This window comes from Pestalotiopsis fici, assembly GCF_000516985.1.
Source record: "Pestalotiopsis fici W106-1 unplaced genomic scaffold PFICI_Scf_3, whole genome shotgun sequence".
NCBI classification, from domain to species: domain Eukaryota; kingdom Fungi; phylum Ascomycota; class Sordariomycetes; order Amphisphaeriales; family Sporocadaceae; genus Pestalotiopsis; species Pestalotiopsis fici.
The window spans coordinates 4175467-4196286 of record NW_006917093.1 but is presented as its reverse complement, the minus strand read 5'-3'; the positions used below and the strand labels follow the sequence as shown (position 1 = coordinate 4196286).

The following is a 20820-nucleotide window of genomic DNA, read 5'->3' as shown; positions in this document are numbered from 1 at the left end:
ACAACACAAACGACTCTTACATCTTCTGAGCGGTCGTGTTAGCAAATTTTCTTCGGGCGTGGCCATGGGCATCCTCACCGTCGTCGAAGAACGGCCGACGCCGCCGTCGGTCTACAACTGGCGCATCTACGTTCTCGCCGCCACGGCCTCGTGTGGGTCTTGCATGATTGGCTACACGAGTGCCTTTATTGGTACCACGATTGGAATCGACTCTTTCAAAGAGGAGTTTGGCCTGGATGAGTTGACGTCGGCAGAGAGGAATCTCATTAGTGAGAACATTGTGTCTCTCTTCGTCGCCGGTGCCTTTTTCGGCGCCCTCCTCACTTACTGTTTGAGTCACTTCATCGGCCGCAAGATCTGTCTGGCCATTGGAGCCACCATCTTCTCTGTGGGAGCTGGTTTGACCTGCGGAGCGAGTTCGTCGATTGGATTGGGCATTCTTTATGCTGGACGTGTCTTGTCGGGCTTGGGCACTGGTGTTGCATCGGTAAGATATTCTGACATGACTCTTTTTTGACGACCCAGTTTTTCCATTTTCTCAGCGAGACTGGATGACGTAATATCAATGAGTATATACTAATGAGCCAATCTTATAGAATATCATCCCTATTTACATTTCCGAGTTGGCACCGCCGGCGATCCGCGGTCGTCTGGTTGGACTGTACGAACTCGGCTGGCAAATTGGTGGTTTGGTTGGTTTCTGGATCAACGTGAGTTGTTTACACACTCCTTTAGCATATTGTCTCATTCACAAGACTAACTTGGCCTGTTTCCCAGTTTGGTATTGAATCAGGTCTTCCACCGAGCCACGAGCAATGGATCATTCCCTTTGCTGTTCAGCTGATCCCCTCGGGACTGCTCATGATCGGCTCCATGCTGTTGCCCGAATCTCCTCGTTGGCTGTTTCTCAAGAACAGACGCGAAGAGGCCATCAAGAATCTGTGCTGGGTCCGTCAACTCGAGCCCACCGACACCTACATTGAGGAGGAAATCGCCGGCATCGACAAGATCTACGAGATGCAAAAGAACACTGTCGGCTTTGGATTCTGGCAGCCATTCAAGGCACTGGGTTCTCGCCCCAAGCTCCAGTGGCGTCTCTTCATTGGTTGCATGTTGTTCTTCTGGCAGAACGGTTCCGGTATCAATGCCATCAACTACTACTCGCCTACCATCTTCACGGTATGTTCCCAACATTGTTGGTTGGCCCCCACTTATAACACAGTGCTAATTATTTTACTTTATGCAGAGCATTGGTATCAACTCCAACACTGTCAACTTGATGACTGGTATCTTTGGTGTCATCAAGGCCGTCGCAACCTTCTTCTGGCTGCTGTTCTTGGTCGATCAGCTTGGACGCAGAAAGCTCCTGCTCGGTGGTGCCATTGGCGGTTCCATCTGCATGTGGATCATTGGCGCCTACATTTGTGTGGTGGATCCGACCAAGAACCCTCAAGATCACCTGACCAGCAGTGGCATCGCCGCCATCTTCTTCTTCTACCTGTGGACGGCCATTTACACGCCCACTTGGAACGGCACGCCCTGGGTCCTCAACTCTGAATTCTTCGACCCCAACTTCCGTTCCCTGGCCAGCGGTGCCACGACTGCCAGCAACTGGTTGTTCAACTTTCTTGTCTCGCGCTTCACCGAGCAGATGTTTGAGGCCATGGGCTACGGAGTCTACTTTTTCTTCGCCTCGCTGTCCTTCCTCGCCTTCTTCTTTGCCTTCTTCCTCGTTCCCGAGACGAGCGGTGTGCCACTTGAGAAGGTTGATAGGCTGTTTGAGATCAAGCCGGTCTGGAGAGCGCACGACAAGCTGGTTGCCGAGCTCCGGGAAGAGGAGGCGGAATTCCGCTCCGACAGCGTCAAGGGCGAGGCCGTCCACAGAGACCAAGTCTTGAGCTCCGAGTCGGATACCGCATGAGATTTTTATAGAAAGAGGCCCACCAAACAGAGCCCATCATGACGATAGATTACGAGTTAGAGATAGATTATTAGATTTAGACGCTGCATATGACAAATTTGGAATTTTTCAAGAATTTAGCTCATGCAACTTGAGTGGTTTTGTACAGTGTCTGGTTGTGTGCAAAGAGCCTTCAGAGACTTGTTTATATGATTTGAAGAATCCGACAATATTTTAGTTTTTGCATAATGACGTCTAGGTCATGTTTCAAGAGGTATCGGGCGCTGTCCTAGGTGCTAGATTACCGTAAAGGCGCACTGTCGAGAATTGGAGAGGCCTAAAATAGGTATGCTAAAGAATTGCCGGCGTGGGGCTCGGCGCTACTTCTTCCTCTTACAAGCAACCAACAATTGATGATCGAATCCGATTCACTGACAACTCAAATTCAAATAAATTTCATATAACCTGCCAATTTCTTATCACGTAAAAGCAGTAAATCGGGGGAGAAAAAAAAAAGGGCTCACTATTGCGATCTCTTGGCTTGTCCTCACTCCGACAAAGTCTCAGCATGCCCAGGTTCACCTCCAAATGCCCGAACGAAGACAAGATAGACTTGATAGTATTGTTCTGGTATTTGCTTCAAATCTTGGAAAGTCTCTACTCCAGTCCAAACTATAGACCTTTACAAGTTTTTAAGAAATTAATAATCGTTCCTGACCGGTGATATGATATCAGATTGTGCTGCTGGTAGCTCATGGGACCAGGACAATGCGACCTTCTACGGTACCTTTCAGCATTGCCTCATAAGCTTCTTGAGCCTTATCTAGAGGATACTTTGTAACAATACTCTCAATACCCTTGAGCTCAGAGAATTGAATAGTATCCTCCGAATCGCCGCAGTGGCCACCTGGCCATGACTGGACGGACAGGCCTTTGCCAAGCTGACAGCTGGTAAGTAACTGTACTAAACGACGACGATGAAGCATGTCGACTCACCATGGAAAAAGTGTTGAGATTGATCTCCCCTGGAACTGAAAGAAGCAAGAGCTTGCCAAGTATGCCCAAGCCGTTCATCAAGTCCTGCAGACCATCGGCAGTGGGAGCTGTGGCGACGATGAGGCTGGCACCCCCAAGTTTCTGAATTTGTCCACCGACATCACCTTTACTAGCATCGACGTACTCGGAAGCGCCAAGCTTGCGAGCAAAGTCTTCCTTGCTACCATCACGAGATACGGCAATCACACGATAGCCAAAAGCAGCCGCGTACTGTACGGCCATGTGCCCGACCCCGCCGAGTCCTTGGACCGCCACGGTCTCGCCGGCGGGAATGCCCATGTTTCGGAGTGCGTTGAAAGCAGTCATACCGGCGCATAGTATCGGGGCATACGCGGCGGCATCGATGTGGTCCGGCACGCGGACGGCGGCTTCGGCACGGATGAGGACGTATTCGGCGTACCCGCCATGCTTGTTCTCGCCGTGGATAATCGGGTTGGAGCACATCTGGAGCCAGCCCTTCTTGCAAGCCACGCACGTACCTTGGGCACAAACTATTAGAGACCAAATCGATATATATTTTTCTTTCTTCAGTTATGACATACCATCATGGCCGCCATGCCAGCCAGCACCGATGCGGTCGCCAACATTCCACGACGATGTACCTTCTCCAAGGGCTGCGACTCTACCAATGATCTCGTGCCCAGGTACAATCGGGCTATGGTATGTCAGTTCCTGCTTCTCCTCCTGAATCAAATGAGCGTTTTATAGGAAACTTACAAGCCACCACCCATACCATTGTGCTGTGCATACATGTCAGAGTAGCAGACTCCACAAACTTCAACCTTGACCAAGATTTCGTCTTTCGACGGCTGGACAAGATCTACCTGCTCCATGGTCAGGCGCTCGCCCTGAGCCTTGAAGACCGCATGTTTGTACGTCTTTGGAAGCAAATACATTTTGTCTTGGACTTTCTCTGGCGATATAACTGCTGATAATAATGATGGCGAGGTCCTCTTGATGTTTGATTGCGTTTGAAAGCTCAAATTAGTCGAGAATAGATGGTTTGCTTGTCTAGTGAGCTGGTTATATATTCATCTCTAGGTAGTACAAAATCACTGTCGGAAAGGCTGATTTTAATGCAGCGATGCTCTCGCTTCTGGACTGTCTACTATGATGCTTTCTAATAGTGACCACTTGTGATGGTTCATCATGTTAAGTCCGATCGGCGTTGAAGTACTCAGATGAATCATATAGGCGAAGAATACAAGACCAAGCCAAATAGGGACCCGTGTTATGGCTGCACATGGCCCCTGTACAACAACAAACCGAGTGAAGAATACGTAAGGTCTCTCTCCAATGGCAATGCATGGCCTCTGAAAAGTTGACAAGCTCTTTTTCATGACTAAAACGAATGACTTAAACCGGGTATGAAAGAGAAAATCCCCCAAATGGACTGCAATAACCATCAAGGGAAAGGAATTTAATGCCTGGGATGATGAATTTATTCTTGGGAGCGATTAGATTTCAGGCCCTACTTACGTTCGCACACTCGCATTGCCCAATATGGTGAGCGTCCAAACGAGGTGGGCTTTAGGGAATACCGCTTTAGGATATAGAGCACCAGAAGCGGTTCCTTGCCCCATGACATTATCCGACGCGTTAAGCTGACAAATCTCATCGCTTGCACCTGCTCGCAGCAATTTTGACATTCCCTATCACGAATGCGCAGCACATTACCACTATCGCTCAACCCCATACTCTCCCTAATACTGAGGATTTGTGCTATCTAACAAAATACAGAGTAGACACGCGAGAAAACCCCAAGGATGCAATTGGGGTGTGCGGATACAGCAAGAACATAAGCAAGCGATCAGAAAGGGACGTGAAGTTGACGGAGGCATCATCGCATGATTCAGTCGCTTGCGATTGAAACCATGTTCATCACCTTGAAAAGCACGGGGCGGCGGAAAGCTCAAGGAATGGAACAAGTCGCATCGAGGAGTGCTGACCCACGCCGTGTGAGCACTGCGAATCGCTCCCGCACCGCTCCCATGACTCGTCAGCCTTGCCTTGCTTGCGTGTCCAAAAGAGTGCGTACTTTTATTTGGCCCACTTGAATCACAAACTTTCCAAGATGTAACAGGGGAAACTCATTTCAAGCTTCGTCGCTAACATGGTCTCTTTACAGCTCACTTGTACCGGACGCCTACATGATTGCGATAGATGCATATCAAGATCACAGGCCTGCATCTTCCCCAGTGTCCGAGGAGCGGATCTTAGATTCGACACTTTATCAAGAGATACTCGGTCAGCTAGTATGAATGTGATGCAGTCGTCTTCAATGCCGGCATCACGAATCCTCGGATCAGAAAGACTCGATCGGACCGGACCGGTAGAAGATGAAACGAATCAAACTGATCATACAGTTCCAGTGCGCCAATGTATGTACCATATTCCTATGTCTATTGCCGTGGGCCATCGTTTTATGATGGAAGCACAGTTGCCCAAGAATGACTTTGAGAACATGCAAAGCACTACCTACCTTCTACATGTGGCACAAGATACAGGCTAACAAGATACAGCCTCAATGGTAGCAGATGTAGCCGACCATGGAATCGCTGCACCCGATGCCCCCGTCATCACAGTTTTCAGTGTGCAGACAATTTCGTCTGATTCTGCCTTCTCAGAACAGCAAACGCTGGAATCGCCACCAGAGGAGCCTTCAACATCACGGAGTGACTCATCTTCACATGTAGATCAGGAATTTGCTCAAACACAGATTACCGAGTCGCCATGCTCCTGCATCCACGATGCTATACGCATTGTGCAACAACTAGATGACGACCACTTTCGCATCACAACATTGTCGCTCGACCAGGTTCTTTGGCTTCAGAAAAATATCCTCGCACAATGCGATAAGCCCCTCCAGTGTGACGCCTGTAGCAAACTTCCTTCAGTTTATAGCGTCCTCATAATCATTTGCGATCGTCTTACCGAGATGTTTGAATGCATCCACAAACGACTGAAGCGTGTAATTGTCCTGATAGCGCACAACACGGATAGTGGATCAGATTCGAGCGCCTCGAGCACTCGTGAAAATAATGGCCAATCCTCGAAGCAACTTTTCTGCAGTAACACTGGGCAAATGGCTGATGAAGCACCTTGCAGTCTTGAATTGTTTCAATCTGGACCTCAAAGCGGGTTTTCCAAAAAGGAGCAATTATACATGATGGAAGGTCTTCTCAAATTTCAGATTCATACATTCAAGGGCTTTCTGGCCCAGGTTGAAGCATTAGGTTCCTCAGTCACTAACCTCGCACGGCAATCGAGACATATTTCTCTCATGACAAGATTGGGCATGGCAGCAAACAACATCGCCGAAGAAGTTCAACGTAGCTCACGGTAATCGTCTCCATCATAGAATGTTCAAGTCATGGGCAAATGGGACACAATCAAACAAGTACTCAAATCAAAGTGCGATAAATCTGAAAGACTCACCCCAAAGGGCTTGTGGAAGCGTTCACTATCAGAGTATAAATATGGAAAATTGCCGTGGATGGAATCCTTCCCATATCCTTGACTGTGCACTAGCAATCAGAGAACCATGACTCTAGAAGTCACGCATGCAGATCGCAAATGCGACATGGTTGACTGAAGGTCTTGTCGGAGAATAATCAGACAAATGCGCGTATTCCTGGGCGGACTGCTGAAGCACACTTACCCCCACCCTACCAAATCTAGTAATTCCTATCAAGGCAATGCCTATTTCGGTAATGTGGGGACTACGCAAGGAAATGCTCAACAGTAAGAACCATCGGATCAACTTCATGATGAGTCGAGAGGCACATTGACTGACCCTAGCACCCAAGAATATCACAATCCTAATGATGATTTATCATGCTTGCGGTAGTCGCCGTCGGAGATAGTGCGATGACTTCTACACTCAATGCTACAAACATTGGCATTTGTAAGCATACGCTGCTAGTCTTTGAGTTGGCCATCATCGGAAGACAATGTATCTGATTTTATAGGTCTCTGGAAGTCGTATGCTTGTGATAGATAGATTCTGGGATCTAATCCTATGTCCTGATCAATACAGGCGTAGACTTCGGCCTCAGATAAAGTTGAACAAGATGGCATCTCACCCTCCAGGTGACTGTTGCGGTCAAGGCTTCAAGCACGAGTGCGTATGAAAAGTTTGACAATGACCTGAGCAGCTGCTGATTATCGCGACAGAGGCGAGCCCGCGGGCAAAATGATCACAGTCGCTTCAAAATGGGACGGGTACCTCGCAACGCCGCCCATGGGAACCGAGCACAAGGAAGCAACTGTCCTCTATATCCCCGACATTCTCGGCATCTACAATAACTCAAAGCTGCTAGCTGATCAGTTTGCGGCGAGGGGCTACCAAACCTTGGTGGTCGATGTCATGAATGGAGACCCGGCCCCGGCAAACTTTGACAGCATCCCGGGCTTTGATCTGCCGACGTGGATCTCGGAGGGAACTGACGGAAAGAAACCCCACACCAAGGATGCTATAGATCCCATTGTATCGGCGGCTGTGGCATACCTTCGAGAGTCACTTGGTGCCAACAAGGTCGCGGCGGTGGGATATTGCTTCGGTGCAAAGGTGCAGTGGAGATCTTTCCACGCTTTTTCTATATACGACACTAACAAAATGTTTTCTGCAGTATCTTATCCGTCACCTGGTCTCTGAAATAGATGCAGGTTTTGTTGCGCATCCATCGTTTGTCGATGAGGAAGAACTGGCTGCCATTACCAAGCCACTTTCTATAGCAGCGGCAGAGACAGATTCGATATTTACAACTGAGCGGCGTCACAAATCCGAGGACATTCTGACTCGGGTGAGAGTCCCGTATCAGATAAATCTCTTCTCTGGCGTTGCCCATGGTTTTGCTGTCCGTTGCGATTTGCAGCAAAAGGGCCAGCGGTTTGCTAAGGAGCAGGCACTGTTGCAGGCGGTGGCGTGGTTTGATCATCATTTATCGTAGCATGGTGGTTCAGCATATCAGTGATTGATTCAACTACCTTGTCTGTGCTCCTAGGCACTTTTACATGGTAAATTTTAAACCATTTTGCACCGTGTGTTCTTCTATGTCGTGAACGTCTCGTATCCCTTTTCGTCCTCCGGTGCTTGCTACCTTGCTGTTGGCCGCCACAACCAGCCCTTACGTCGATAAAGGCATCTACAGCAGTCATGCGGCGCAGCACCAACAGTTCAATACCGCGCTTCCCGTAGCGTCCGATGTATCTTTGTAAACTCCATTTGTCAGATCATTTCCGGAAAGTTTTGCCTAGTAAGAAAGGCAAACATCCTGCTTTCTTTACCCAATTCATGTCTGAAAATTTCCAATACAGGCATCTGCCCGCGCTCTTTAGAGCCGTGGCCCAGTGCTCGGGCACCATCTTCCCACTAATCAGTGGCAGCACCCGCAGCGTGATGGTCCACTACGCTACGGCCTAACAGAGCGTGTTGCAAATGTGCCCGAGACCTAGACCGTTTGGCACGTTGGCAACGCGCGCACCGCTTGCCTCGGGATACTCATGTTCATCCTTACGGCGCTACGATGTCCTCGACACCTTTTTGATCATCAACGGCAGGTATTTGGGCTTTGTGGGCTGTTACATTCTTTGCAACGAGGGGCTCGCGTCGACGGGGCTTTTTCGCCTTTTGAGCTCCCTGTTGTTTGCTGGCTTGGGCGCTAGGGACTTCACTTGTGAATATTGTCTGTCTTATTGCCTGTAACTACTACTACTACTACTACTACTACTACTACTACTACTACTACTAATGGACTCGGTTCAATCTTGGAGACTCCTACTCTCCCTGGTATTGATACTTGCTTACTATCGAGCCATACTCGTCGAATCTGACTGGCTCATACTTGCCAGGGGTTTCCTCCGTGATGAATTTGGGCAAAGTGGCGACAGTACTCGCAAAGTCTGGACACGTGAAGAATGGTATTGAGTAGCGGGGTGGTAGCCCAGGAGCAGGCACCTTGTCGAGGGTTGGAACCGTGACACGGTGCAGAGCCGAGATGAAGTAATCTTTGGTGTTTGATTAATAAAATAATTTGAATAGAAAAATCGTAAAGAGAGAGTATACGAATGAATACATACCATTCGTAGAGCGCTGCAGCATATCTCCGACATTCAGTACCAGAGATCCCTCTTCAGGCTCTGCCGACAGGTATGCCTTCGTCTTAGGGTCTTGAAGCTCCAAGCCCCCACGTTCATCCTGAAATAGCAAGGTAAATGTGCTAAAGTAAAGCTTACGATTAGCGGGCTTGGAGAGGCTCAGCATTGGAGCTACAGGCTCTTGATAGTGGACGCTCACCCCCAATCGTGATGAGCCGGCAGTCTGGCCAGCATCTCATTCTCCAATTTGTCCTTGCTGATTGGAGGATAGTGCAGCAGACGCAATTGACAGTGCCGGTCCGAAATAAGATTTAGCAATTGGCGATGGGCTTCAGTGTCGGGTTCAATCTCCAGGCCAAGACCAATGATTTGCAGCAGCAGCTTGCTAACGCCAGCTAGACGCTCGTACCATCCACTCATATAGGACCTGTAGCCGGGAAGCACTTCTTCTGGTAGCCAAATATTCTCTTGCACCGGGTCATGTTCGCTGCCGATCTCATAGCTCTCCTACAACCATGGAGTTAGTATCGGAATGTACTACATAACCTAGCTGGGTCCATATTTCCAAACCTTGTAGTCTGAAATCTTGCGCAGACCCTTGCCGACATCACCGCTGTCATTCTTGAGCAACTCAACGTCCTCCTTGGAGTACACTTTTTCTTTGCCGGTACCAGAATAGCCCCGATGTGGCATTGGACCTGGTGGGTTCCGGGCTTTCATCTTTTCATCATATGACAATCTGAATAATTTCTGCGTCCAGTCTAGGGCCTCGCGAATCTCGCCATTGCTCACTCCGTGCCCAGTGACTTTGACAAAGCCAAAGTCGTGAAGCACTACATCATCCATGTGCTCTCTCGATTTGTGTTGGTCCTAACCGATTATAATCACCTGCACCCAGGGCTTGAAGGTGGGCAGTCACTTCATAGAGTGACAACCAACGCGCAAAACCCATGGAATTTGGGATGCAGTATTCATTCAGCTCTTGAAATGCAAGGACTCGCCAAGGATAAAGACGTGCAGCGCGAGGGATCGATTCCAGTCTTTATTCAGCGCAACAAACCCATTTTCTGGTAGTGATGAGTACCTACATAACTACGAAACTGAACTTCAGGGTATTTCAGCCAGCCCAAGTCATACCCAATCATTCGCAAGACCAATAGAGCAGAAAGTAACTCATATATTGTGTGCCGATCTTCTGGGTGTGCTTACATCGTTGAATATCCTACTCCCAGCAGAAAGCATCTTTTGTTGGTACCTTCTTTTTCGCCGCCTTCTTTATCTTTTTTGTTTTGGAATATGTAAGGCCCCATACGTCGGGTGCAAGGTCCTCTGCAATTTCAGTCGTTTGATGCAGATCTATGCCTTTGGCCGTTGGTGATGCGTGAGACGAAGTTTGGACAACCACCGGAAGTGCACTCGCTGGCCGTTGCGTTTCAGGTTTCTCAGAAAGCGGGTTGAGATCACCAGTCTGGTAATCATCATCATCTTCTTCTTCTTGTCCCTCTCTCACAGAAAGCGGCACTGTATCTACCAAGACGAGAATTAGCACAAAAGATGTTTCTGCGCCAGTTCGTGTTGAAACTGCCTCTTACCATTGTCCTTGAACACGACAAATTCCTTGCAGACTTCTATGCCTTTGCTCAACACCACAACTTGCTTCATGAGTTGATGTCTCTGAGCGCGTGTGTCCTCGCTTTCACCAGCGATTCGAGCAATCAGTTCAGATGACATCTCGAAGATCTTGACTGGGGACAGTATAGCCGGAAGTGCAGCCAGAAGCACAACCTCGATTACCTGGACAGCAATATCATCCAGGAATCGCTTCATGGCAACCTATTGAGGGTTTAATTGTGAGTTAATCATTGTACGGGGAGAAACTTGCTCCTACCTTATAATACGCGTCCATCTGGTCTAGCGCCTCTGATGCCGCAAATCGATGCATGTCTGGCTCAGCATCATCCCCAGTCAACAACTTGAGCAGATTATCAAGGTTGTATGTGTCCGATAGATATGTATTGACATTGAGATCCGAGACACTGAAGAATCCTCGCAATACCGTCGCCGTTTGCGCTCGGCCTCTCTCTCTTCTGACACGCTGAATGGTATCTGTGAAGTAGTGATTGTATGTGATAGGATGACTCTTCTGATGAGGCGCCAAGATCTCTCCAGTTTTGGCATCGAGTTCCCTCAAAATTGTATCCATGGTAGGCTGCAATATCTTGTGAAGGATTGCCGACGACGTCCCGGCATCGGCAACATGAGCGATGACGTGTTTGAGGAACTTGCGACATGCCTGCCAGCATCCACGCACATGCCTTCGAGTCAACTCTTCCCACGGCCCTGCTTGTTCACGAAATATATCGGCGACAACCATGGGATGGAACAGGCCTGGAAGTTCTCGTCCACGCGAGGTGCGTATCTTCTCTCGAATGTAATCGACAAAGTCATCTCGACTGACATGAAGGCATGTTCCTAGTGCGCATTCGTGATTGGAATCAACAATATGACGACGTTGGCCCTGAGTAGCCAAGACTTTCGCGAAATCTTCATTCAGGTTCCGAATGACGGCCCGAATGCGTCGTCCATAGCTGTGGGTCGACTTCTCATCACTGAAGAAGAGATCATCCCAATTACCATCGACAGCGCTTCGAACAAGTCGCTGGAATGATTCGCTGATACCAATCAAGTGTCGCTGCTGCTCCTGCAAGGTTTCCCTGGGTACACCGAGCTTCTCGAGCCTTTTGCGAGAACCATCACGCTTTGTCTCAATCTCTTCAATCAAACTGGGTAGCTCTTCGGTGATGTGATTGAGGAGCACTTTGCTCAACCGGTTGCGCAGTTGGCTAATCCCAAGGAGTGACTCTGGCAGATCTGTCCAGATGCCCCTTGCGAAGAACTCTGCCTCTCGCTCGTCACGTTTCGTTAGTGGTTCGTAGGTGGCCTCAGAATCCTGATTTTTGAGAATGTGCCAGCCAAGACGAAACTCAACCTCTTGATTTCGAGCCAGAGAAAGGTACTGTGACTCGCTTCCAGAGCCTGGATGCAAAGTATCGGGCTTGGTTATGACACCAAGTGTGCGATTACCCGAAGAATCCGCAGACCGGGCCAGTTTGAGCACCACCTGGTTCGCAAAGTCGTTCTTGGCTGAGACAACAGCCAGAATGATACTTCGTGGCTCCTTCATGTAGGACTCTACGACCTCTTGGATGAGGCCCACGTCGGATGCCGACTGGCTCTTGGTCTCAGAGTGAATCAGCCCTGGCAAGTCCACAATGGTGAGGTGTGGCCGATCTGGTCCGGAAATTTCGACGCGGAGAAGATCTCTTGAGAATGCTTTTCCATGAGATGTGATCCCCATTGCTGACTTGGCAGCTTCAATCAGATTGGATAAGCCGTCAAAGCTTTTGAGTTCTTCGTGAAAGCCTGCGAGCGCCGTCTTTTCGACATCAGGCCTGGAATGGTGAGGTACGATGGAAACACTGGCACTCGCCTGAGGTGTTCGGCGCAAGACAAGCTCTGTAGGAAAACGAGTGCAGAGATTGCTTTTGATGGGAAATGAAACACCAGATATGGCTTCCAGAACAGAACTTTTGCCTGAAGATTGATCTCCGCAAACAATGATTTGGGGAAGGGAGACAAAATGATTGATGCCTTGAGAGCGGAGGGTGTCGATGGAGTCCATCAAGTCGGTACGTTCGTTGCAGCAGAGCTCATCCAGAACCCTGGAATGGAGAGTGGTAACAACCATGTCGCTGGTATAAGTTTGAGTGAAGTTATTGTTGAAGTAAGTGGTAGTAATGGAAGTTCAAGGTGAGTGAGGGTAAGCTTTGGAGTGAGAAGAGGATGAACCAGAGCGAGAGTAGCGGACCTTTTATGCTATTTCTGCTTCAAGAAGATAGATTGCCTTCACTTCATTGACGTACTCGCAAGCATCAACGTTCTACATCCTGCGTCATGAAGTGCAGCTCCTCAAATCTCGGTTCCTGTCCTTCAATTGCACCACAGAGAGGCGCGAGAAGCAAACAAAGCCTCTTGGTATTCCTTTTTATTTCCCAATAAATGTCAAGAAGCAAGTTCAAGCGTATGAATAAAAATTTCAGGCACATGAAAAGATAAGAAACAGATTCTGCCTTGTGCTTACCAAATGGCACATCGACACGGTGGTTCTAGTCTTTGTCATTATGACACTTTCTTCTATTTCATACTTTTCAATCACGCAGTATCTACAGCTGTTCAAAAGGCCTATGCAAGATACAAGACTGGTGTTTTGATTGCAATGTTCCTGATCTATTTATATTTTTACGACGACGGACAAAGAAGTGTGGTTGACTTGGAATGAAGCAACTTGATTTGTGTTACTCTGCAGAGATGCGCAATCCCGAGAAAGAAGACCCGCTCCAAGCAACAGTCCAGCATATACCGAGATGGTGGGCCTCCTGCAGCCGCCACGCGCTTGTGTGCATTGATAAGAGGGTCAATACTTTTCTCTGGTCAGAGGTCAAACGGCTTGGCCCTCAACTGCCAATCATGTCAAGAGACGCGATGAACATCGTGCGTCTATGCAGCGCTTATCTTGAAGCATTGACAGCAAATTGAATTGAGACGATGTGCTGAGAGGATGTCTGATAGAATTCCAATCATGTCGATCTCCTTACCTTCTCCAATTCGGGCTCTCGCGTCATCGCTCATGCAGGCAATCTCTCTCTCAGGGGCCACTCTATGTACATACCTAGTGCTCATATACCAGCACAACGCTGCGAGCATTCCTTTGCACCACCGACTCCCATCGGGTTATTCAACAAATCTGCTGTCATAGCATAATGATTTGATTTTCATTTGTTCAGTCCTGATCAAGATAGCGGTCAATGCGGAGTAAGTACGACATGTTCAGCGCCGGTGAAAGGAAGGCTGAGACTCTTTGGAAACTACTTTCAGATATTCCCAAGGCTTTTAAAGAAAGCCGTTATCATCGTTCAATTCTCCAAGTGACGCCTGTAAGAGCCTCTAGTTCTTCGACTTCGATATGAACACAACTACATCCTTGGTAGTCGGCCAATTGACTGAACACGCCTGGGATATGCTTCAAAACGATGGGCATGGCCGGCAATTTCAAGAATTTGAGTGTAACATCGAAATCTGTGCTTTGTGGAAAGCTATGTCGAATGTGGCGGGATTCAAGGATGGTGGTCGAAAAAGCAAACAGAAAGACTCGACAAACCTTTTCTCCTGTGCTGCCCGCTATTTGCACAACGCTGAGCCACTAAACAGTCGTGCGTTATTGACTAACATTGCTGCAATTTAAACCGCCCTCCGAGGTATGATTAGATTCTGTCAAGATATAGTCACGGCTACCGACAAGGCGCAATCTTTGACGCCACTTACAGCTCAGGTTGCAATCGCGACGTCTCACCAAGCTGGGTTGTGTCATACCGCAACATAAACGAAGCGCATCACTGACACTAGGAGCTCTTTAATACTCAAACAAACTTGGGGGAAGCATTTGAGATTACGATTTGACGTTATAATCGACTTCTCTGTTTGACCTGCCCCAAACTTGTTTAACGTCAAGTGCGTTGTTAGCATCTGTCAAGGCAATGGGTCATGTCCAACCAAACTGCAACTGTATCTCCTGTAAACCATTGGGGTTCAATTGATATGGAACTTTTGGTAGCTTAGGAATCTATTCCGGTGCCTTGCCAACCTAGAAAATATCCCGTCATACCAAATTAAGCCGTGGAAGATCTTCAAACTCCCGTGCCTCTGAATCCGGCCCAAGTTCTTGGCACGCTTGGCTTCTGACCGGGGCAGGCACGAAGCTTATTTGCCGGACCCTTACATGTATGACACTTGTATTCATGGCATGGCCAAATAACGCTCCAAGAGGTTCAACGTGTTCATTGATCCTGAGGATCCTGAGTTGACATTATAGTATAGTAGTGACATTCTTTCGGAAAACGCTTTATTCAACTGGGCGAACAGAAAAAGAATATTGAGTCGAGCCACGCAAAAGTGGTGTGCAGTACAAAAGAAGAGTTGGTTGCTTCCGCTTCCCCAAGACGATCTTAATCAATTTGATAAACAAGGGGTGAACCTCTTCGCCATTGCGTCTTCGGAATATACTTGGCTCGCTTCTCGTTGCGCCTTATTGGTGCAAGCCTACAAGTAGTCAGGCTCGGCTCACAACACAATCCTTACTTTTGTAGACAGTCCATATTTCCAATGCAATTGGTCTCAGTCGTAGGTCTCTTCAATAAGTGCCATTAATTAGACAAACCATATTGCCCGTGTGGCTGAAACTACGAAACACGGACATTTAGAAAAAGGCCTTTCTTTTTGATCTTGCTGGAAAAGCGAATAAGGAACAAGTGTTGGATAGATGCTTCATCACTACGAATGACTGCTACTTCATAAGGAGGTGTTAACGTTGGTCAGTCTATGTAGCCGCTATCCGCCATCGACGCTATATAAATATGAATGACGGAACCATTCATAACCATCCCATTCTGCTTCCTCGGTGGAGTATAAAAACCCCTTACTCAATTGACGAAAGATTTCTTCAAAGATGACCTTCTTCAAGCGTATAGTCTTGGTGGCGACTGTAGCAGTATCAGTGGTGTCAGCTGGGTATCACGTATCACCACCGCCGTCGCCAACGCCAACGCCAACACCGACGCCAGTCACATCAGACTGCTTCACTCTCTTCGCCCGCTATGCCGACGGCACACATGCGGGATTCTTTAATGTCTATGATGACTTCTTTGACACTAGGGTAGCTCTCACGAATTCGAGTGATCTGGCAACAAAACTAGGTCTGGACACTGGCACGGGCAGATTAATCGACTATGAGAGCGACCCATACCGTAATGGTATTATTGCATCAGCCGAAAAAGGTGGAAGTTTTTACTCTTACATATTCTTTGACACGTATGCAACGCTTCAGTCTCCATTGTCAGAGACTGCTGCACTCACATGCGAGCTAAGCAACAATGGCATACTCACCTGCGCTCAATCACAGAACCCCGATAATTACATTCAGTGTAAGCAATCGAACCCTATGGTTTTGCTCACTATGCATCAGAGAAACCCTAATAGTCTACTCTGGACAGTCCCTTTCCGATTCCGTGTCATGTGTCAGGAAGTGCCAGTCCGTTACACCGGAGCTTGTTGACATGGCGGAAATCCCAACATCATGAGAAATCAAGAAGCTGACATGATTGAACTCATCAGATTGCGCCACGTACCCAGCCCTCATTATCGCGAACAGAGACTCGGACATAATATTTGGAGACGATTGTGCTCCCGTAACTTTCTCTGCCACAGCAGCAACCAGCTGCGTGACGCCCACAACGACAGTCACTCTCCCACCACCTTCAACAATTACGACTACAACGGTGCCAACCCCTACCGGAGCTCCAGAACGGACATTTATATGTCCCAGCGGCGAGGAGCCTACGCTGTGTGCCGACGATTTCTTGGTCAAGTGCAGCGATCAAGTCTCTGGTGCCAACGTCACATGGTACGACGTTTTCAACTCCGTTTCCGAATATACCTGTCACGAGCTTTGTGTTCTCGATCCGGGCTGCACGGGATACCAGAGTTATTATGAAGAGATCGACTTGCATCATTGTTCCCACACACATGATACGTTCTCGCCGGACACGACATTTTCCTTTTACTACTATTTTTACACTGTGGGTGTGAGAGGATTTTGTCAGTAAATGGCAGTGGCACTACGGAATTGCTGGTCATTGCTCTCTTCATGTCTGTTTGTGGTTGAGAAGAATGACAAGGCCAATATTGGAGATGTCGCCCGCTGGCTGCCAATCAACTTTTCCAGGTTTATGTAGAACCTATATGAGAATAAACAGTCCGTATTCGGTTGGTTCGTTATCAATTCTTCTGCCGTGGAAATACATATCCGTTTCCAATTGCGCGCAGTGAATACAGTATCATTTGATGCTCGGATACTGTACACGATCAGTCGAACGACCTCCTCTTTGGCATACTGGCTATTTAAATACTGGCTCGATGACTTTGAAACTCAATTCAGGACTAGATATCCATACATTCTCTACTTGGGCCGATCCAAAGTTTGGCTTTTCCTGTTTTGTGATTGTCGGGGTCGCTCTTTGTCAGTCAAGATGTCTCCGCCCGTAGCGATCGGCAGCATTGATTTCAGCGCATCTCAACATGTAGACTCGTCAAAGCCTCCGCTCGCCACTATAGATGAGCTGATCCGGGCACGTGCCGAGGAGATGGGGGATCTCCCCATGCTGGGTTATCCAAATGAAGGCCTCCTAGACTTTGAAGAGCACAGCGCAAAGAGTTGCGACCTCTATGCCGATGCAGCAGCCCAGAAACTCAAGCAGCTCGGCCTGGCGGAAGTGGTAAGTACCTAGCAAGCTTTGGCGCTCTGCTGGCCGCCGCCGTCGCCAGCCATTATTAGCACTAACCATTGCGGGTCGATGCAGGATCCGTCCCTCACAAAACCGCCTGTCGTGGGCATTCTAGCGCAGTCTGGGTTCCATGTTATTGCCACTACCTTGGCGCTGTTCCGCTTGGGTTATACCGTCTTCTTCATTTCAACCCGGCTCCCAAGTCCGGCCATCATCCAACTCTTGAAATTGACAGATTGCAACACGGTTTTATCGACTCCGACCTATGATGCGGTTTTGGCAGAGACTGCAAAAGTGAGAGAAATCACCGTTCTGCCTCTTTTGCAGCATTCCGACTACTATGGCGTCGTGGCTCCCAAGGTCTCGCGGGTGTATAACCCCGAGGCAGAGCGCAAAAAGATTGCCATTATTCTCCATTCATCGGGGTCAACGGGGCTGCCCAAGCCGATTTTCCTGAGCAATGGCAATTGTCTCAGTACATTCGCTACCAACATGGGCATGAAGGCCGTCATCACCTCACCCCTCTTTCATGCGCATGGCGTTTTGGAACTCTTCAGATCCATCCACTCGAGAAAACCGCTGTACATAACAAACTTTAAGCTCCCATTGACAGGGTCCGGTCTCGTGCAGGTATTGAATCATATCCAGCCAGAGCTCTTGCATTCGGTTCCATATGTCATCAAGCTCCTGGCCGAAAGCGAAGAGGGCGTTCGCGCTCTTGCGGCAGTCAAGATGGTCCTGTATGCCGGGAGTGGATGTCCTGACAGTCTAGGCGACCTTCTTACTGAAAAAGGCGTCTATCTAGTGGGCAACTACGGATCGTAGGTCTTCCCAACTCGCGACTCCATGACATAGATCATTGTACTCACTCTGTGAAAGGACCGAAACAGGGAGACTCATGACCTCGGCTCGATATCCGGACGACAAGGATTGGAGTTATCTGCGCTTGATCAAGCCGTCCGAGCCCTATGTGCTCATGGACGAAATCTCCCCGGGTCTGTATGAATGTGTAGCTCTCGATGGTCTGCCCTCCAAGAGTACCATCAATTCAGACGACCCACCGAATTCGTTCCGAACGCGAGACCTGTTTACGAGACACAAGAGCCGTCCTGGCTTGTGGAAATATGCCTCCCGCTTGGATGATCGATTCACTTTGATCAATGGAGAAAAGGTCTTGCCTCTGCCAATTGAGGGGCATGTTCGGCAAAATCGTCATGTTCGGGACGCAATCGTGTTTGGTGAAGGCAAAGAGTGTCCAGGTATTCTGATCATTCCCGCAGACAATGCAGCAGGGCTATCCAAGGAGGAGTTCTTTGAAAAGGTCTGGCCCGTGGTAGAAGAGGCGAACAGCAGAGCCGAAACCTACTCTCACATTTCCCGCGAGCTGGTAGTCATCATGCCGGCCGATACAATCTTTCCCCAAACGGACAAGGCGACATTCATCAGATTGGCCACGTACAAGAAGTTTGCAAGCGAGATTGAGCAGGCATATGCCAATTTTGAGCCCGAACAAGGCGGAAGTCTGAAGCTTTCCGGGGAGGAACTTGAAAACTTCTTGCTCCTCAATCTCAAGATTAAAATTGGCGCCGACGTCTCGGCCGAGGATGACCTCTTTGCGGCTGGTGTTGACAGCTTGATGTGCATCCAGCTGAGAAACATTATCCGTACCAAGCTTGACCTTGGCGGGAGACATTCCGACTTGGGTCAGAATATCATTTATGAAACCGGTAGTGTTCGTGCGCTGGCGAAGCATCTCGAGTCACTGAGAGAAGGAACCTCCGTTCAAACTCATGATGAGCTGCAGGTAATGCAGGATCTAATTGACAAGTACTCTACATTTGAACAACACAAGGGCAATGGAAAGCCCCTACCAAACACGGAGGTCGTCGTAAGTAACTACCATGTACCATGGAAATGGGAAGATACCTTTGCATGTGTCTCGTTTCTGACAAAATGCATTAGTTGCTTACCGGGGCAACCGGTGGCCTTGGAGCCCACATGCTTGCTCAACTGGTGTCGAGACCGAATGTCTCCGCCGTATGGACTGTGGTGAGAGCAAAGTCAGATGAGGCTGGTCTCGAACGTATACTGCAGTCTCTTGCGGTCCGAGGTCTTGACCTCAGTCCCGAGGAGAAACAAAAAGTCATACCAATTGCTGGTGACCTCGGCCAGTCAGACCTAGGGCTCGGCCCCACGAGACTGGCTGATTTGAAGTCAACTCTTACCCTGGTGATACACAGCGCTTGGGCTGTCAACTTTAACATTCCCGTGCAGAGCTTTGAAAGTCAACACATAGGCGGTGTTCACAATCTGATCCAGCTGTGTCTTTCTGTAGACACGACCAACCCCGCTCGCTTCTTCTTCTGCTCGTCTGTTTCAGCCGGCGCCGGGTCTCCGCGTCCCGGTACCGTCAGGGAAGCCCCCGTGGCAATTCCCGAGTATGCTCAAAAGACTGGGTACGGAAGGTCGAAATATGTTGGTGAGCACATCACCATCAATGCGGCGCGCAACTTTGGAGCGCCTGCGCGAGTACTGCGCATCGGCCAGTTGGTCGCAGATACACGTGTTGGCGAGTGGAATGCCACAGAAGGGATGGCTCTCATGATACAAACGGCAAAAACGACAGGTGCTCTGCCACAGCTTGATGAGGTTGGTTCCCTCCTTGTTCTGTCGTCATTGGGCAGCTTTATGCTAACATCTTTGACAGCAAACATCATGGCTTCCCGTCGACCTGGCTGCGACCACTATTCTAGAGCTAGCTGGCGTCATTGGAGGTGGATCATTGGAAGAAGTCACAAAGAAGACCGTCGCAGATACTGACCTGGTCTACCATGTCCTCAATCCCAGGAGGTTCCACTACGCCAAGGAGCTGCATCCTGCTCTCCGTGAAGCGGGTCTGGAGTTTGAAGCACTACCGCCAGGAGAGTGGATGGAGCGTCTGAGGAATTCGGAAAAAGATCCGTCCAAGAACCCTCCGATCAAACTGCTGCAGTGGTTCGAAAGCAAATATGGAACCGGCAAGAGCGATAAGGCTGGTGGCGACCTCTTGTATTTGACGGAAAAGACACAGAGGGACAGTCCTACCTTGCAGAAGCTGCCAGACGTGACAGAAACTGAATATGTCAAGAAGATGCTGGGGCGTTTGCAACGATATTGGTAGAGCGTTTTTCATGCTTTGAGGACGACCCTATACATAGAACAATACAATACAAATTGCATTCAAGAACGCGATTTCTTCGCCCCAGTGACCACTCCAAGCTGCGCTTTTCATGCTCCTTGTACAACGACACCTGGGCCAAATTAAGGCGACGATGTATTATATCGATGACCGAGACAAACATTCATATCGGATTGTTGCTGCCGTATTGC

The 20820-nt window shown here is 48.8% G+C and overlaps 7 protein-coding genes across 7 annotated transcripts; 4 read left to right on the top strand and 3 right to left on the bottom strand.

The window, feature by feature from the left end:
* Positions 1-64: 64 nt before the first annotated feature.
* On the top strand, positions 65-1921 carry PFICI_05404 (quinate permease; the record flags this gene model as incomplete). The annotated part of the gene is made up of 4 exons (XM_007833985.1): positions 65-487; positions 597-710; positions 778-1179; positions 1247-1921. 4 exons carry the CDS (start codon positions 65-67, stop codon positions 1919-1921), a joined length of 1614 nt encoding a protein of 537 aa, XP_007832176.1.
* Positions 1922-2652: 731 nt separating this feature from the next.
* On the bottom strand, positions 2653-3852 carry PFICI_05403 (uncharacterized protein; the record flags this gene model as incomplete). The annotated part of the gene is made up of 4 exons (XM_007833984.1): positions 2653-2841; positions 2897-3435; positions 3499-3611; positions 3674-3852. The coding sequence occupies 4 exons, from the start codon at positions 3850-3852 to the stop codon at positions 2653-2655; spliced, it is 1020 nt and encodes a 339-aa protein (XP_007832175.1).
* A 1631-nt stretch (positions 3853-5483) lies between these two features.
* Positions 5484-6302, top strand: PFICI_05402 (uncharacterized protein; the record flags this gene model as incomplete). Its single annotated transcript, XM_007833983.1, has 1 exon — positions 5484-6302. One exon carries the CDS (start codon positions 5484-5486, stop codon positions 6300-6302), a length of 819 nt encoding a protein of 272 aa, XP_007832174.1.
* A 727-nt stretch (positions 6303-7029) lies between these two features.
* Positions 7030-7908, top strand: PFICI_05401 (uncharacterized protein; the record flags this gene model as incomplete). Its single annotated transcript, XM_007833982.1, has 3 exons — positions 7030-7079; positions 7133-7526; positions 7588-7908. The coding sequence occupies 3 exons, from the start codon at positions 7030-7032 to the stop codon at positions 7906-7908; spliced, it is 765 nt and encodes a 254-aa protein (XP_007832173.1).
* An 827-nt stretch (positions 7909-8735) lies between these two features.
* On the bottom strand, positions 8736-9901 carry PFICI_05400 (uncharacterized protein; the record flags this gene model as incomplete). Its single annotated transcript, XM_007833981.1, has 4 exons — positions 8736-8965; positions 9038-9177; positions 9255-9562; positions 9626-9901. The coding sequence occupies 4 exons, from the start codon at positions 9899-9901 to the stop codon at positions 8736-8738; spliced, it is 954 nt and encodes a 317-aa protein (XP_007832172.1).
* A 376-nt stretch (positions 9902-10277) lies between these two features.
* PFICI_05399 (uncharacterized protein) lies at positions 10278-12803 on the bottom strand (the record flags this gene model as incomplete). The annotated part of the gene is made up of 3 exons (XM_007833980.1): positions 10278-10582; positions 10648-10888; positions 10944-12803. 3 exons carry the CDS (start codon positions 12801-12803, stop codon positions 10278-10280), a joined length of 2406 nt encoding a protein of 801 aa, XP_007832171.1.
* Positions 12804-17196: 4393 nt separating this feature from the next.
* Positions 17197-20611, top strand: PFICI_05398 (uncharacterized protein; the record flags this gene model as incomplete). The annotated part of the gene is made up of 5 exons (XM_007833979.1): positions 17197-17442; positions 17527-18272; positions 18331-19339; positions 19414-20100; positions 20159-20611. The coding sequence occupies 5 exons, from the start codon at positions 17197-17199 to the stop codon at positions 20609-20611; spliced, it is 3141 nt and encodes a 1046-aa protein (XP_007832170.1).
* Between the last annotated feature and the right edge of the window lie 209 nt (positions 20612-20820).